The following is a 17,937-nucleotide window of genomic DNA, read 5'->3' as shown; positions in this document are numbered from 1 at the left end:
TCAACTCAGATGAGCATTCAAAGCTCGCTAAAAGTGACATAACCTCATCCACCCAACATACTCTCCCACTAGGAAATGTATTAGGTTCTACCATGAAGCTACCATGAGGCAAATATTCAGACATTCATCTATGCAGCACATATTTGTGGAGCACCCACTAAATGCCACCATGGATCCTACACAAAAATAGGGAATATATAACACAAATCCTGATGAAGCAAGTAATATAAGATGCTATGAGAATACATAAGAGAGGACTTCATACAGTCTGAGGAGTCAAAGAAAGTTTTTCTAATAGTAACATTTACATTAAGAAGGGGTGTGAGTATAATTAGGAATCTGACCATCAAAAAGAAATTTCTAGACATGATGAAAAGCCCTTATTCTGAAAGAATAATGAAGCAGAGAGGTTAGGAAAGTAATCTGAAAGGAGGCTGTGGAGGTAGGCAGAAGGCTCAAAAAGCCTAAGTGGCAAAAATTCCGTTGTTCTTTGTTTTTTTTCTTGCATGTATATTGAAATAAAACAAGACTACAAACTTCTCAAAAGGTAGACTATCGCTTTTATGCGTTATTTTTTACTTATATCTTCTCCTAGAGTACAAAGAAAATATTCCATAAACACTTCCTCCAGGTACGGAAACAAACAAACAAAAGCCAAACCCACTGCCTTCGAGTCAATTCCAACTCATAGTGACCCTGTGGTTAATGCCTGAAAATTCTGTTAATTTCTAGAATCTCCAAGTTATACTAACAATTATTTGCATTTTCTGATAATTTAGAAATCATACTATCATGAAACACAAAGAAGTCTTTCCTGAGGTGCTGAGTTTTAACATAAAGTTAGTTCCTTCGAAACAGGCAATTTTTCTATGGGGAAAGGTGGGCACCAAGTCTTACCATCATGATGTGAGAATGCAGGCCCCAACTGAACTCCCTGGGAACCCTGGTTGCCTAGTGGTTAAGTGCTAACCACTGCTAACCAAAATGTCGGCAGTTTGAATCTACCAGGTGCTCCTTGGAAACTCTATGGGGCAGTTCTACTCAGTCCTATGGGGTGGCTAGGAGTCAGGTTTTGTAAACGGAGCTCCCAGTGGAAGGGGTGAAGGACATCCAGCTTCCTTGCCTCTTACTCACTTCCCCTGACATCACTGTTCTTCACATCAAAACTGGTGATTAAAAAACTCAAAAGAGACTAAATGATGTAAGATTTTACTGGGTGAACTCAGCCTATTATCCATTCTACTCGTAGTTTGCTCTTCAAACTGATTGAAATACGCTATTTCACTGTGTGAAAGGCTCCCAAAATTCCTGCCCTTCTCTCCCACAAGAGCACACCCTGTAGAAACAATCCCTACCCTGACAGCACTGGGGCAGAACCTGTGATTCTGAGGGGATATCACTTTAAAGGGGTTTTTCTCACTTTCAAGATTAGGTCAAAAGGGAGATTATGTGAATGGATCTGATCTAAAAGCCAGCCCTGATCTGACTTGAGTCCTTAAAACTCCAGGACTTTCCTGAAGTCACAGAACTTGGAAGTGAGAAGGCCTATGGAAGGGTGGCCTCCAGCAAACAATTAGCAAGACAAGAGGGACCTCAGTTGTACAAGGGAAGGGAAATTAATTCTGCCAACAACCAGAAAATGTGGAAGAGAACTCCATATGTCAGATGAAACCTAATCAGCAGACACCTTGATTTCAGCCTTGTGAGACTCTAAGCAGAGAAAGCAGCTACGCCACGCCTTCTGAGTGAGGAAACTGAGATAATAAATGGGTGTTGTTTTAAGCCGTTGAAATTATGCTCATTTGTTATGTATCGATAAAAAATCTAATACACACACTCAGGCATTTCTCACATAATTAAAGAACATAGCATGTCTGCTGGATAGTCTTTCAGACTTCATTTTACAAATAATTTCCTTCTTAATGACAAACTTAAAATGTCCGATGTCTCCTTAACACTCCTCACTGTAACATAAAGAAAACTGTTGCCATGAGGTGGATTCCAACTCATAGCGACCCTGCAGGACAAACCAGAACTATCCCATAGGATTTCTCCAAGGAGCAGCCTGTGTATTTGAGTTGCTGACCTTTTGGTTAGCAGCAGAGCTCTGAACCACTGTACCACCAGGGCTCCCACCCTAACTATTGAATTTGTGAGTCAAATTCACCTTCAGCGTTGAAGGGTCTTTTTGGTGACGTGACCTTAGTTCTGACAAACCACCAAAGGATGGGAGGGTGAACCAAGTACATTTTGCCCAGTGAGACACAGCCCCTGCCACCCCAGGCTCTGCTCCGCTGCTTTTCATGGGGCCCTGAGCTCAAGACGGATATGGACATGAAAGACAAAAGTGGATTTGGGTTCATTCTTTCAATTCCTAATCCAATTTCTTTGGGGAAAAAAACCTGATAGCAGATTTAGCGATCGAGAAATAAATGCTGTACTGTATTGGGCAAATCTGCTGCAAAAGATCTCTTTAAAGTGTTAAAAAGCTAAAATACCACTTTTTTTTTTTTTATTGTGCTTTCAGTGAGAGTTTACCAACCAAGTCAGTCTCTCATACAAAAACTTATACACCTTGCTATATACTCCTAGTTGTTCTCCCTCTAATTAGGCAGCACACTCCCTCCCTCCACTGTCTGTTTCCTGTCCATTCCCCCAGCTTCTCATACCCTCTGCCCCCTCATCTACCCTCCAGACAGGAACCACCCACATAGTCTCATGTGTCTACTTGATCCAAGATGCTCACTCATCAACAGTATCATTTTCTATCCCATAGTCCAGTCCAAACCCTAACTAAAGAGTTGGCTTTGGGAAAGGTTCCTATCCTGGGGTAACAGAAGGTCTGGGGATCATGACCTCTGGGGTCCTTCTCGTGCCAGTCAGACCATTCAGTCTGGTCTTTCTATAAGAATTTGGGGTCTGCATCCCCCTGCTCTGCTGCTCCCTAAGGGGTTCTCTGTTGTGTTCCCTGTCAAGGCAGTCATCAGTTGTAGCTGGGTACCATCTAGTCCTTCTGGTCTCAGGCTGATGCAGTCTCTGCTTTCTCAGGCCCTTTCTGTCCCTTGGGCTCATAATTACCTTATGTCTTTGGTTGTCTTCATTCTCCTTTATTCCAGGTGAGTTGAGACCAACTGTTGCATCTTGGATGGCTGCTTGCTAGCATTTCAGACGCCAGACACCACTCTCCAAAGTGGGATGCCGAATGTTTTCTTAACAGATTTTATTATGCCAATTGACTTAGATGTCCCCTGAAATCATAGTCCCCAAACCCCCACCCCTGCTATGCTGGCCTTCCAAGCATTGTTTATTCAGGAAACGTTGCAAAGACCAAGGTGCAGCTGACCCAAGCCATATTATTTTCAATAGCCTAAAATGCATACGAAAACTGTACAATGACTAAGGAAGACCCAAGAATTGCTGCATTCAAGTTAAAGTGTTGGTGAAGAATATTGAATATACCACGGACTACGAAAAGTATGAACAAATCTGTCTTGGAAGAACATATCCAGAGTGCCCCTTCCAAATGAGGATGGTGAGACTTGTCTTAAGGATTTTGGACATGCTGTCAGGAGGGACCAGTCCCTGGAGAAGGATATTGGAATTAGTAAAGTACAGGGTTAGGGAAGAAGTGGAAGACCCCTAACAAGATGGATTGACACAGTGGCTTCAATAATGGGCTCAAATATAGCAACAATCGTGGGGATAGCACAAGATCTGCCAGTGTTTCCTTCTGTCATGCACAGGGTCACTATGAGTCTGAACCAACTGGAAGGCACCCTAACAACATGGCCACCAGGCTCTAGAAGGCAGTGGCTTGGCTGCTCGGCGTGCACTTGCTTCTGGATAAATTTCCACCATGCATCTGCTACTGGGCAACATGAACAAGTATGAAGATCTATGGTGCCACTTTAGGTGCAGCTGGTAGGCAGTTTACATTAGTTTGAAAATACCTTTAAACTCAAAATTGTGCTCCTTGCTCGCTCAGTCCATAGGCGTAGTAAGCGGACGTAAAAATAGGAATTGCCCATCTTCTCCACCCTGCCCCATCGAGTCGATCACGAGGAGAATCTATCAGCCAAGGAGCAAAAACCCACACACATAACTGAAACCCCAGTAACAAGGCCAGGTCTCCGGACCGCGCCTGCGCATTTAGCCAGCTCTGGACAAGGCGAGGGAGGGAGGGCGCAGAGGAAGGCCAGGGCGCCGCTGCGTGGGCGGGACTAGGAGATTCATCGCGCCTGCGCGAAGGGCAAGACGGCGGGCTGCGGCGTAACGTTTGAAACGAGTGGCGGGGAAGCGCTGCGGGATCCGCGGCAGTCGGTGTCTGCCCGGTGTAAGCCGCGCCTTCGTCTGTGGGCCGAGCCATGGCGTTGCAGCTCACCCAGGAGCAGGGTGTTACCCTCCGCGAAAGCGCCGAAATCGTGGCCGAGTTCTTCTCTAAGTCCTCTTGGTGCGGGCCAAGGTTGGGGTGAACCAAGCCCAGGCCGTCCCGTAGGCCCCCGGCTCGGCCTCGGAGGCGGGGAACCGGGATGGGCCGGAGCGGCCCTGAATCCGAGCCCTCGGGGCCCCGCGCGGTCTGCCTGCCCCGAGGAATCGGCGGAGACGCGGATGCCGGCGCCTAGCCCCGGACGTGTTGCTAATGGTGGAGGAGAGGGCTGGGCGCTGCGGGGGCCGCTTCGCGGTGCAGCGGCTTCACCTGGAGCGGCTCTTTGGTCGGACTCCGCAGCCCCCTGAGATCTGGTACGACTGAGCGGAGACCCAGTGTGTGTTTTGACCCAGCCCCTGCCCGGCGTTGGTTCTGAGGCAGGGCACAGTTCATGAGACTTTGTTTGGATAGCATTGTCCCGGACCAGGCCAGCTGTGTACGCGACTTCTACCAGAGCCTGGCAGGATATGAGGGGAGAAAAGGAGGAAAAAGAGGAGAAGCTTGTCTCGAGCAGTTGACCAGTCGGTCCAAGCCTGTTTTGTGTCTTATAACCATGTAATCTGAATTTAGTCTTGGATTACAATGAGGCGAAATGTGGCAGTGGTGGGTTAATGCATTTTGGCGTTTAATTTGTCCTTTATTGCCACGTGAACGCATATATTGCTTTCTTTTACCCAGAAGCAAGATTTTATGGACATTTAATGCCACTTTGTACAGACATACTCTGCCTTGAGTAAGACAAGCGAACCTGTGTTTCAGCATTTACAGTTTTACACCATTAATGAAACCATAACCACATAGCCACATCTAAATATGGTTTATTTTCTGTAACTACAAATGATAATGACTTTAACGTTTCTTTTGCTTTCCGCGTTTGGCATTAACAGCATTTTATATCATCATGGCATATATCCATCTGAAACCTTTACCTGAGTGCAAAAATATGGACTCACCTTGCTTGTGACTGCTGATCCTGAACTCATCAAATACCTAAATAATGTGGTGGATCAACTAAAAGATATTTAATAATTGAAAGCACTTTGAGTTTTGCAGCCATTTTTGTATCCACATTGCCTGTCATCTTGGTTGTTTTTCAGCTTCCTATATAGAAGTGTGAAACACACTGCCTTCTGAAATATACAGTGGTTTTCAATTGGGAGGAAGCACAGAGTGTATAAATTAAATCCTTTTCCACCACATTCTGAGGTGGCTGAGTATTTTGATGTTAGGAATATGATATGGCTTGATAAATGTCTCCATCAACTCCCTTAGAATGATTTTTGCTGTAATTCAAAAGTTCATATGGACAAATGGTACAAGTTAGAACTTAACATAATTATGATAGTGTTTGAGAAAACGACTACTGTACATTGCTAACATGATGCTTTCTCTGTAGCCGCTGAGATTTTAAAGTTAGCGTTAGAGAAACATCAAGGAAAATAAAATTGTATTAAACCTGCATACTAAACTTGGGTTTCTGGGACTAAACTTAAAAAAAAAAAAAATCCTAAGTAAGAGAACACCCATTTTTTTAGGTTTTTCCCTATATCTTTCTTTTTAATCTGCCTGTGACTGAGTCTCTTTTACCTGAAACCTCAATTTTCTCTTTCGCTCAAGAAATTGCTTTATTACCTGTCGCACCAGTACTGTTCTCCATGTATTTTTTTCCTTCTAGAATTTCTGATAGTTTCCCTTTCGTGTTTCAACTTACGTTTCTCCCCATTTGTTCTTCCAAAATAGTAGTTTGTCTTTTAGGAGTGGCCATCCTTTTTCTTTTGAATTTTTAAATTCAAAAATTGTTTTTTGTATTGTTGTTTCAGAATTTTTTCATGTTCAGTTGTAGCTTCATTTTTTAGTTTTTATTTTTTACCTTTTCTGTTTTAATATGCCGTTCTGATAATGGCCGTCTGACCTTCGTTAGCTTGATACCGCTATGAAGCTACATTATCCTCTAGATAAGCTAGTAACACTTCCCTGCCATTAATATCTACATGAGTAAAATCCCTAGATACTTGTGCAGGTCTGCATGGAAGGATCTCAAGCAATGGTGAAAAGACAAGGAAAGGAAGATAGGAGTACAGAGTTTCTCAGCCTCGAAGAAGTTAAATGCTTTAGTAGGTCAGTGCTATCAGAATAGCAAGATTGGGCAACTGTTGGGGGTGTGGTAGTAGATATCAGTCTCAGGTGCAAGCAGGAAGCATGTCATTAGGAGTAACCTCCCTCTCCCAAAGTTGCATCCAAAGTTATGGATCAGAGTGTTAGGGCTAAATCTCCTATTGCCGTTCATAGGGCTACACCCAGGTGAATTGGCCTAGAACCTCCATAGATCTGTATGTATAGATCTGTGTCTTCATCTCAATGTGGTGGAGAAGCAAGCATTGCCTGAGCCGCTGGTTCATTGGATTATCTCTTTCGAGACCACTCAAATGAAATTCCACCTCAGATGTATCTGGACTTCCTATTTAGCTTGTTCCCTCTTTTATTTTTATTAAAATTGAGGAATTATTCTTTGAGGCAAATTGTTTATCTGTTTTGAATCCCGTTGCTTTTAGTGTCCTCAGGGATTTTACTCTACTTTTGTCCTATTTTTGATTTCTGTTTTGATTGGGATTCTTCCCAATGACATCACGTCTCCAGTTTTCAAAGAAGAAAAATTGCTGCCTACCCGAAATCCCCTTCAAATGACCACCCATTCTCCTTTTAAAAGCTAAACCTTTGATGGCAAGTTGTTGATACATGCCAGGAGTCCAGCTGGTGGTCTGTTTTTGTACTGCTTGCAAACAGAACAGACACCTAGGAGGCCCACATAATTTGAAATATTTACTGATGACTAAATGATTTTCTGTTTCTTGACGGAAAACTTTGCTGTCTCCTGTATATGCTATATCAGTTTTCAAGGTTACCTCAGAGCTCAATCTGAGGCCCTCCTCTCACTTTATAATCTCTCTAGATGATCTCTGACATGTTCTGATAAACTTTGTGTAGTTGACTCTTTATATCTAACCCAAATCTCTCCTAACTCCAAACCTATATACCCAATGGCTTTCCTACGTAACTACCCCAGAGATACTTCCGACTCATCATATTGAAAACTAAATTTAAGATTCTGTGCAAAAGTGCTCCACTTTCAATTCACTTTCCTAGCACTGAATGGCTCAACCATCCAACCTGCGATACAAGCCAGAAATTTGGGAGGTATTCCTGACTTGTTTCTCTTCCTTACCCCCATAGCTAATCCAGTAAGTTTTGAAAAATTTCACCATGAAATCCCTTGAATCTGTCTACTTCTCCATTTCTACCAATATATCCTCCTACATGCTTTAATGATCTCATCTTGCTTAAACTACTAAATGAACTAATTAGTGTCTAACAACGAAAAATCCAAACCCGTTGCCGTTGCATCGATTCCAACTCATACTGACCCTATAGGACAGACTAGAACTGCCCCATAGGTTTCCAAGGAACAGCTGCTGAATTTGAACTGCCAACCCTTTGTTAAACAACCTTTTGGTAAGGGAGTAAGGGATCTACACTAATGTCTAGATCCCCTGTAACCCATTTTCAAAGTGATAGTTTTGAAATGTAAATCTGATTATATCACGTCCTATTTCAAACACAGTGATGACTTCCCTGGTTCTTGAGATACAATTTCATTTGGCCCACCTGGCCTTGTATGGTCTGGCTCCTGTTTATCTTTCCTGCAGTTGTACTGGCTTTCTTTCAGTCCTATAGTCACCTGCTGTCACCCTCAAGTACTTAAGGCCTGTACCTTCTTCCCTTTCCTTGTGCATATTTAATACTGTTTCACCCTCAGAGCTAAGCTGAAGCCTTCCCTGTCCTCCCTGATTGGGGCAGTTTTTCCTATTTAAATGCTCTTCATTGTACCATTTCTCCTTCACAGCAGTCACTGCAGTTGTAATTTCACATTTGTTGGTGTGGTGATTAAATCAGTTCCCATCTCCTACGCTCCTACCTTGGTTGTGGCTGAAAATCTCTCTTGCTCACTGTATCCTCAGCAGCGAGTACTGTACTTTGTAGAAATCCTGAGAATTTGAAAAGAGGAGCTGGATTATTGATGTGATAAGTTTTCTGAGCAGGAGGGAGGGGGTACAAAATACCAGTGGTAGGAATTGGCCGAGGTGAGGACGAGAGACCTGAGAAGGTAAGAGTTGCTTTGCAATGCAGTGGACCAAAAAAGATGCCTTGTTATGTGTTACAGAATGGTTATACAAATGTTCTGCTCAGAAACTGGTGGTAGTCATCTCAAATATTGAAAGCAGTGAGGTCCTTGAAAGCTGGCAGTTTGATATTGAGGGTGAGAAGACTGCAAAAGATGACAGGTAAGTAAGAAATGATTTTTGCTCTGATAAGCCTTTTCCAAAAACTTGTTTTCTTTATGAAATGAGTTCTAAATGTATTGAACTAGTTTCACGTAAAGTAAATTGCATAAAGTGTTTCTGTCAGTTTAATTTAATCTTCACTCTCCTGTGGAAAAGAATTGTGCTCAGTTGAGCGCATCATGGATTTGTGTAGATGGTATTCTCTAAGCTAATGCCCTTAGTTTATAGCATCGAGTTCTAAATTTTAATGTTTATGGTACTGTATTCAGAACTCTACAAGACACACTAGGTGGGATTTCAGGAATGTACTTATATCTAAGGGGTTTTCTTAGACTCTTCCGCAACTAAAGATGTGACTCTGCTTTATTTCCTTTAATGTCATGAACTTGGTAAGACATGTTCATGACCTAAACGTCATAAATGACTGAGGGCTCCAGCCTCCTGGATGGAAATGCCGATCATTCTCTGGTGATGTCTAGCATTGTCTGGGACGTGCTTATCTGCGAACTCTTAACCATAGTTATGTCTCATAATGAAATGTACTTTGCTCCTGAAGCCTTTAGTTTGTTCAGGAAATTTTTAGATGATAAAAATAATTTGACATACAACTTTAACGTTTTATTTGAGGCACTTGGGAGTTAGACTTTAGGCATTTCTAAAATCCAAAATGATATTGCTGATTAAATATTTTTGATCCTTCCTGTTATTTTAAGAGATGCTGAAGTTTTCCTAACTTAAAGAGGTTGGCAAATTTTCTAGTCATGTGATAATAAATGATATGATGCTGATCTTAATAGATGACTGAAAGGATAAATGAAATAAATAAGGATATTAAAATTATGTCTTCTAGGCTGTAGGTCCTAAGATACTTTTATTCATTTTTTTTTAAACTCTTCTTACTGCATTACACATTTGATTTCAGAAGCACTTAAGCAGGTAAATACTCTTGGTTACTGAGAAAGTTTTAAATAACTTGTTGAAACCTGAAATACATGAATAGATTTGGTTTCTTCCTAGTGCAGCCAGAGCAAAGTCTCAGAAAACTATCCAAGATGAGATCCGTTCAGTGATCAACAGGTCACGGCTACAGTAACATTTCTGCCGCTGTTGGATGTTTCCTGTGAGTATTTACACAGCTCCTCATTCATTTAAAGTTGTAATGGGGAAAAGGCTAAACTACTGTTCAAGAATCACCCTTTATTCAGTTTTTTGTTAATTGTCAGTATCATGTGATATAAACAGGAGAAAAAGCATTGTAAAGCAAAAAGTAAAGATTGGGGTATTGCAGGAAAAAAAAAAGAAAACTTTTACAATACCCATTCTGGTGTAATTCCCTTTGCTATTTTCTATGTGTTAAGATTTTAGCAGTAAAATTGTGTTTTGCTCTTCAAATTTAGTTATTCTTTCATTTTCAGGTATTTACTGAATGCCTATTATATGCCAGGCAGTGGTCTGGGTACTGAAACATAAGAGTGAACAAACCAAGATGTTAGCTCTCCTATGGATTACATTGATGACATTCCTTTTTTTCCCATGTGATGATACACTTATAATATTTTTGATGATTTTCTGTTTAAAAAAAAAAAAAGTCCTATAGTTTTCGTAAGATATGATAGGAGGTTGCAGTATTTTCTGTATTAAAATTTATTTTCATTGAGGAAAAGATACTATCTAATGATTAGAGGCCAAGCTATCCTGTCTGAACGCTATGGGTGGTTCAAAAGGTGAGAGAGACAGGGAAGGTTGTTTTACATTTGAAAACATGGTGTACTTTAATGTATTTTTATCCCCAATTTAGGTTCATTTGATCTGCTGATTTACACAGATAAAGATTTGGTTGTAACATGAGAAATGGGAAGAATCAGGACCACAGTTCATTATCAGTTCTGAGGAAGTCTGTCTTCGTTCATTCACTACTACAATCCACAAAGTGAATAGCATGATGGCCTACAAAACTCCTGTCAATGACTGAGGGATGAGCTGAGAAAAGTAATGTACTTGCAATTCTCAAATGTGTTTTCCTGAAAGGAAGTCAACTACAAGTTGATATGTTTTATTTTGCTGGTGAATTTTTAGGTGGGGAAACAACATTATACCCTACTGAAGTGTGCATCATCCATTTTTTGTACCTGTTTAATGTTCCAAGGAGTTGACATCATGAATTTGAGGAGATGATGGCTTTATCCCCCATTAATGTATTTGGCTAAATAAAAATAGATGAGCACAAAAGCATATTGCACGTTGTCCAAAAGGGAATCAGTGTTCTAATGTCAGTTCTTTTGAAGGTGGCAACAGTAGTTGGAAAAACTTTAACTATAAAGCTAAATAAGTTCCTAAATCAGACATTTTGGTCAAGTAGCTTGAGTCAGAATATAGGTAGGATGATATTTAATTGTAAATTACAGCAAAAGAAACCTGAATATTCAGAATCTTTGTTTAGATCCTGAAAATAACTAATATAGTCCATAAGTCAAGAAATATTGAGGTCTGTCCAGCATTTTTTCAGATCTAGAGTTCCCATGTTGAAAAAATTTCCAATTATTTGACTTTATATAACTTTACCTATGAAGCTTTGAATGTTTCTACTGTTTAATTTCCTGTGATAGAGAACTCTTTGAAAATGTCCTTTTATGTTTGATAAAATCAAGCTTTTAATGACAATGGTGAAATAAAGTTAAATTTGTGTGTTTTAAATTTGTCTTAAAATGTTTTGATACTGGTGTTAAATGGTAGGTGGGATGGGTTCAGTATTGCACAGGATTTTTTTGTGTCACCTAGGCTATAGGTCCAAAGCATACAAAGACGAGGAAATCTTGAGGTACCTTGAATCTATTGTGTTTGGTTATACCACTTTAATCTCATAATAATCGACTTAAAATAAACATTGATTGTATAACAAGAGATATGCCTTTTGGAATTAGTTCAGTTTAGCAAATGTTGGATTGTAGTACCTTTAGGAGTTCCTGGGTGGTGCAAAAAATTAAGCACTGGACTAGTAACGAAAAGTTTGGTGGTTCAAACTCACCTACAGGCAACTGATAACTAAGGCCTGGCAATCTGCTTTCAAAATTTCAGAGCCTTGAAAAATATGGAACGGTTCTACTGTGTGCACGATGGGTTGCCATGAGGTAAAATCAACTCGAGGGCAACTAACAATAACAACAAAGTGCCTTTCTACACTCTTAGCCTTACCTTCTTGACTTACGTGACAGATTTCTCACTATATCCTTAATACGGCCTTTTTTTTACTCTCAGCTTCGTTATCTTTATATACTTATACAGCTCGCTTATCCTTGTGCCTGCATTAATACTATCATCAGGTGTGTTCTATCTAGTTCTTACCTATTTTTCCAAGGTCAATTTATTGCAAACTTCAAAGAAATCTTTTATCATCTATTCTTAATCTCATCTCTTTTGTAGTAAGTAAATTTATTACGTAGCTTCAATGTCCATTGGACACGGTTCTCATTTAACTTTCACTTCTAAGTGAATACACATAGCCTGTATTCATTTATTCAAAAATTACATGTTGAGCATCTATTAATGTGCAAAAATACTATGTTGAAAGTATCAGGATGAATGAAACAACGTTCTGGCCTTTCTGAAGCTTAAAACCTTAGTAGGCAAAGGAAAATATATTGCAGAGGACCATAAAGTAGCCACACATGTCATTTATTATGTATTTCTTTGTCTTCATTACTTCACTTGATGAATCATATCTTTTTGACCCAATTGCATACTTTTTAAAAACGAAGTGCATTGTTTTATATTCCTTCATCTCAGTGCTTGGCAAATAGATGCTACTCTTTGATGGTGGTTGTAGTGAATGCTGTTAAGGAAGCCCATACCCTAAGGAGCTGTTGAAGCTACCTAAATGAGGCCCAGGTGGCTAGAAAGGGTTATCCATAAGTCTTTTCTTGAATAAGAAAAGTAATAGTGCAGAAATGGAAGTGATTTTGAATTAGGTATAATGAAAAGTCTCTAGGTATCCAAACAACATACAGTGTAACACAAAGTGGACACTCTTAAAATTAAAGCATTTCTTTGAATTCTTGGATAGTTCATAACCTCTAACATTTGAAATATAGGTTGAGAAGGAAAGCAGAAATAGAACCTTGGAATAGATAAGGAGAAATGAAAATTCTGGTTGTGTTTTCAGGAAATATGTTTGAAAATCTTTAAAGAAAGCAAGGACTGTTTAGCCTTCAAGAAGCATTGAATGCCTATGTAGTAAACAATGGAAATGGTAAATAAGATGTGGTTCTTCCCCAAAAGAGCTCACATATTACTGATTACACTAAAATTTCAGGCATTCATGTCTTTATTTGGCAAATTAAATGATCTTGTTTTAATTTGTGATTTAGTATAGCACTGACTTCTTTTTCCTTTAAGAGACATCTCCAGAAATTAATGCTGTGAATTTTAATGTTTCTCATTCAAAATAGTTTTAATGATAGGAGCTTCTGTCCTGTGGTCTATAGCTGCAACTCTGTAGTACCAATTCTGCATCAGGTAAGCTCTTGTTTTGAAAATAAAAGCTAGTTTAGGGAAGGTTTAATGGAAGAGTGTTAACCGCACAAGGAATCAAAGGCTGAAAACCTGAGAAGTAGGGCAGCTTTAGAGTCCTCAGTGACAGCAACTGTGGATTCTCTATCTCTATGTAATACATAGACCTTTCCCCAAATGCCCTTGCTTGATGGATTCAAGAACAATGTCAATGGAAAGCTTTGTTTGCCTTTCAGTTTGAGAATTAAGAATAAAACTGAAATCACATTTTCAAAGGTTCAACATATACTTCAGTCACTTCATCTCAACTAATAACTGTTAACAGATTTAAATTTTCCAATTTTACATTTGCATGACACTGTTTACTGTTGTAGGGTTCTAAAGACCAGGCTATGTATCAGTTAAGAAATAAACATGTTGGAATTGAATAGGAGTCAAGCTATGAGCTTTATTGTTAAAGCGAGATTAGAAAACAGCTTCGGTCTATGACTCCAACTGGACTTGTCCCAACCTGTTTCTGCACCTTTAGGCGTACCTTAGGGGAAGGCATTTAAAGCAAACAGCTGTAAGATTTGTGACAGGTTTCTACACCATTTTAAACAGAGACATGAAGATTCCAAGAGTCTGGTGGGCCTCTAGACCTGGCCTAGACTCTGATTCAGTTTTGCTTACCATAGGTAGAGGAATGAAAACATGTTCCGGTTGAGCCCATCAAAGTCTGAAATAGAGCCCAGAAGGGACTGAGCTACACCTGGCCTCCAGGATCCTTCTCCTAGTGTCTTCAGTCTGAGAAGACAAGCCTTCGTGGGAATGTCCAAGCAAAGGTATAACAATCTCACTTATTAGTTGGCTTCTGCTGCATAGTAAAGAGCCATGCGGTATCAATAAGCTCTTATTCTCACAAGTCTACAGGTTAGCTGAAATTGTTGTGTTCCACATACCTCATTCTACCATCAGAGGGGCAGTGACTAGGTAAGACTGTTAAGGCTTGACTTCAGAACCTTCACACTGATGTTTTTCCCACATTCCGCTAATGAAAGCAAGACTCATGGCCAAGCCAAATATCAGTCGGCAGGGGATGATACATGGAGATGAGGGAGGGGAACATGAAAGCAATCTGATAAATCAGGGGTTGACAGACTTTGTCTGTAAAGATAGTAAATAGTTCAGGCTATGTAGGCGTCTGGTTTCTGTTGCACCTAGTCAAGTTTGCCATTGTATCTCAAAAGCACATGTAGACAATACATAAAGAAATGAGCCTGGCTGTATTCCAATCAAAAAAACCAAGTGATGGGCAGGATTTGGCCCAATGGTTGTCATTTGCCTGTAGTAGATCCTAGTTTCTTCTTTGGTCACAAATATTAAAACCCCTCCCTACTTCTGAGGATTCCATTTTGTGACATTTATTTAAGGCTCACATGTAAAACAATATCATTTGTTATCTTCATCCTTAGCATCTGAAATCATACGCCAAGTCTCCCTATTTTATCTTAATTCCATATTCTCTGAAGCACAAATGAAGGACAAAATTCTTCAAGGTATTTGTTGCCCAGGACACCCCATAGTAAATTTTGATATGAAAACTTGGGAAGTGACTTCTATGCCATGTTGTTGTTGTTAGGTGCCAACAAGTCGGTTCCAACTCATAGCGACCCTATGAATGACAGAATGAAACACTGCCCAGTCCTGAGCCATCTTTACAATCGTTGTTATGCTTGAGCTCATTGTTGCAGCCACTGTGTCAATCCACCTCCTTAAGAGTCTTCCTCTTTTCCGCTGACCCTGTACTCTGCCATGCATGGTGTCCTTCTCCAGGGTCTATCCCTCCTGACAACATGTCCACAGTATGTAAGAATGCAAAGAATGGGAATTCTATGCCATACAATTGTGTAAAAAGAGACTCAGCACAGCGTAACTGCTCTATATCTACATATCTCTATATCTTCTTTTCACTGAAGTCGAACGCTTGATAAATGTTTATTCTTTTTATTATTAGAGTGTACCTAAGTTTCTTATGGAAACCCTGGTGGCATAGTAGTTAAGAGCTACGGCTGCTAACCAGAAGTTTGAATCCACCAGGTGCTCCTTGGAAACTCTATGGGGCAGTTGTACCTTGCCCTCTAGAGTCGCTATGAGTCGGAACCCAGATGGCAATGGGTTTGGTTTGTTTTTTAAAGTTTCTTATGTTTATTAACCTCGCATATATTTTTAGAATATAGACCACCCATAAAATATTAGCACAATAAGATATCCTCATAGACATTTTTTTCTTCACCTTTATGTTTTCATTTGGAAACCCTGGTGTCGTAGTGGTTAAAAGTTCAGCTGTTCACCAAAAGGTCGGCAGTTCAAATCTACCAAGTAAGTTCTCCTTGGAAATCCTCTGGGGTAGTTGTACTCTGTCTTGTAGGGCCTCTGTGAGTCGAAATTGGCTCGATAGCAATGGGTTTGGTTATTTTTTTAGTTTTCATTTGGTTGCTTAGTATCTAAAATTTATTGTAATTACTAAACATGAAAAATCTGAATATCTGTAGTAATGCTACATTGTAACTTTTATATTTTCCACCAGATGCCACTAATGCTGTGATGTTCATATTAAGATGAATTTTTTTTTTTTTTTTACTTTTTTGGCTATAATATTGAACTCTATAAATTAGAGGTTAGCATCGAGATAATTTGAAAATTATAAAAATATGAAGACATTGGAAAAAACACATTTAGCATCTATTATTTGCTAGGCACTTTATGTGAATTATTTAATTCTCACAAGAACAATTTGAGTTACTTTTTAAAAGTACTGATTCACCTTCTAGGAAATGGAGGCTCAGAGAATTCAAGGTACTTACCAAGGCCTTTCTTTAAATAAATGGTGGTGCTGGGATTCAAAATCAGGTAAGCCTGTCTTCCAGACCCACTCACATTCTACTCTATTACCAACTTCCTCCTCTCCCCCCAAGCATGGGCAACTATGGAAGCATGGAGACTAGTTAGGAAGCTATTGAAGCCGTCAAGGAGGGAGACAGTGAATGTTTGGATGAGTGTAGTAATGGTGGAGGTGGTTAGGAGAGGCTGCTGATAGCCCTTACTGATGGATGGGATGTGGGTATGAGAAAGAGGAATCAAAGATGCCACCTAAATTTTTGGCGTGGCAATCAGGTGAATGGTGGTATCATCAACAGAGAACACTTGGTCTGGGCATACTGGAGGGAAGAAACAAGTATTCTGTTTTGAATAAAATTTTTGATTGAAGTTGAAAGGAGATGTATGTCAAGTGGACAGTTGAATATTTAATGAGTTTGGGGTTCAAAAACTGAGGAGCTAGAGATTTGTGAATCATCAGAGCCTAAACTCACCTGCAGAAAAAGACAGCAAAAAGACAAATGCTGAAGACTGAGTACTACAACACACCAATGTTTAGACAGAGCAGACTCTTACTTTTTCATATAGCTGGGAGTTGTTTGGACAATCTTGGCTATCCTATATTTTGTAATGTTCATATGGTTTTTTAGTCTGTGCATTTGACTGTAGGAGGTCCTACATTTTTAGAGAACATTGACTATTAGAACATGTGCAGAAAAGGTAGCAGGGCTGATGAGGAGTTTGGAAGAACTGCCACATGCAAAACATTAACTGGTAATACCTGTAAAATTGAAGACTTAAGGTGTAAGCGTGGATACTGTGATTCTTGTTGTTAGCTGCCGTTGGCTTCCGACTCATGGTGACCCTATACACGATGGAATGAAATGCCACCTGGTCTGTGCCATTTCCTCACGATCAAATGTAAATCTAATCATTGTAATCCATGGGGTTCTCCTTGGTTGATTTTTGGAAGTAGATCACAGACCTTTCTTCCTACTTGGTCTGACTCTGGACGCTCCAATGAAAACTGTTCAGTATCATAGTAACATGCAGTCTTCAACTGGCAGATGGGTGGTGACTGTAGTTACTGTCAAGTGTAGTGATGATCATGTTGGGCAAGGATAGGATTCATTTTCTTTGGCATTCTAGGACAGAACCAGAACTGATTGGAAACTATACTAGATTTATTTGCTCAGTTATAAAGTAGAATTTTATAGCAATGAGTGTTGGGAAACAGTGGTAATTGCCAATATTTAATATTGAGCTGTCTTTGTCTTCCTGAAAATGTTCATACATATCATAAGGAGGTTGTACACTTTCCTTTTTTGATGGAAGCTTGAATTAAATGACTTGTGAGTTTCCTCCCACCTCAAGGATACTGTGAATCCATAAAGGACAGTCATAATAAAGAGGGTAGATTTACAACTGGTAGACCTTTCCACTGGAATAAAAGATAAGTAGGTGAATCATCCCTGAGTTCAGTCATTTGGGAATGGGACAGGTAGTACAAACTGAGTGATAGGACTCCTTGCTCCTCTGACAAATCTAATTTCCAATAAAGTTAAATTTCCTAATACATTTATGTGAGAATATTCAATCAACAGTTATCAATTTTCTCTTTCGGATACAGGTTGACATTGCTGTTATTGGAATATAAATAGACTCAAACACACTGTTGCTCTCATACTTGAAGTGGTTTTTCATACATTCTGCATTGCCAAATACTTTTTATTTCACTTAAAAATTTTGTTGATTTCTAGGTTTATTCAGAGTAGTTCTGTTTTAAAGAAAGTATCATTTATTTTA

General features: G+C 39.7%; 1 protein-coding gene across 2 annotated transcripts in view; it reads left to right on the top strand.

The window, feature by feature from the left end:
- Positions 1-7,227: 7,227 nt before the first annotated feature.
- The window catches only part of LOC100668445 (mitotic spindle assembly checkpoint protein MAD2A-like), a 113,166-nt gene continuing 102,456 nt past the window's right edge, over positions 7,228-17,937 (top strand). Inside the window, exons 1-4 of one of the 2 annotated variants that reach the window (XR_010322026.1) lie at positions 7,228-8,766; positions 9,784-9,886; positions 10,565-10,755; positions 13,950-14,096. Coding sequence is in view for 1 of the 2 variants with exons in the window: in XM_064285400.1 (XP_064141470.1) it covers positions 16,089-16,164 (76 nt within the window). In the remaining variant the exon portion in view is untranslated. Of the gene's footprint in view, positions 8,767-9,783; positions 9,887-10,564; positions 10,756-13,949; positions 14,097-15,379; positions 15,634-16,085; positions 16,165-17,937 lie in introns of those variants that run through there. The other variant, XM_064285400.1, reaches the window with a different exon arrangement.

This window comes from Loxodonta africana, chromosome 5, assembly GCF_030014295.1.
Source record: "Loxodonta africana isolate mLoxAfr1 chromosome 5, mLoxAfr1.hap2, whole genome shotgun sequence".
Lineage (NCBI taxonomy): Eukaryota > Metazoa > Chordata > Mammalia > Proboscidea > Elephantidae > Loxodonta > Loxodonta africana.
Note: the sequence above shows the minus strand (reverse complement) of the source record. Positions and strands in the feature narration are given on the sequence as shown.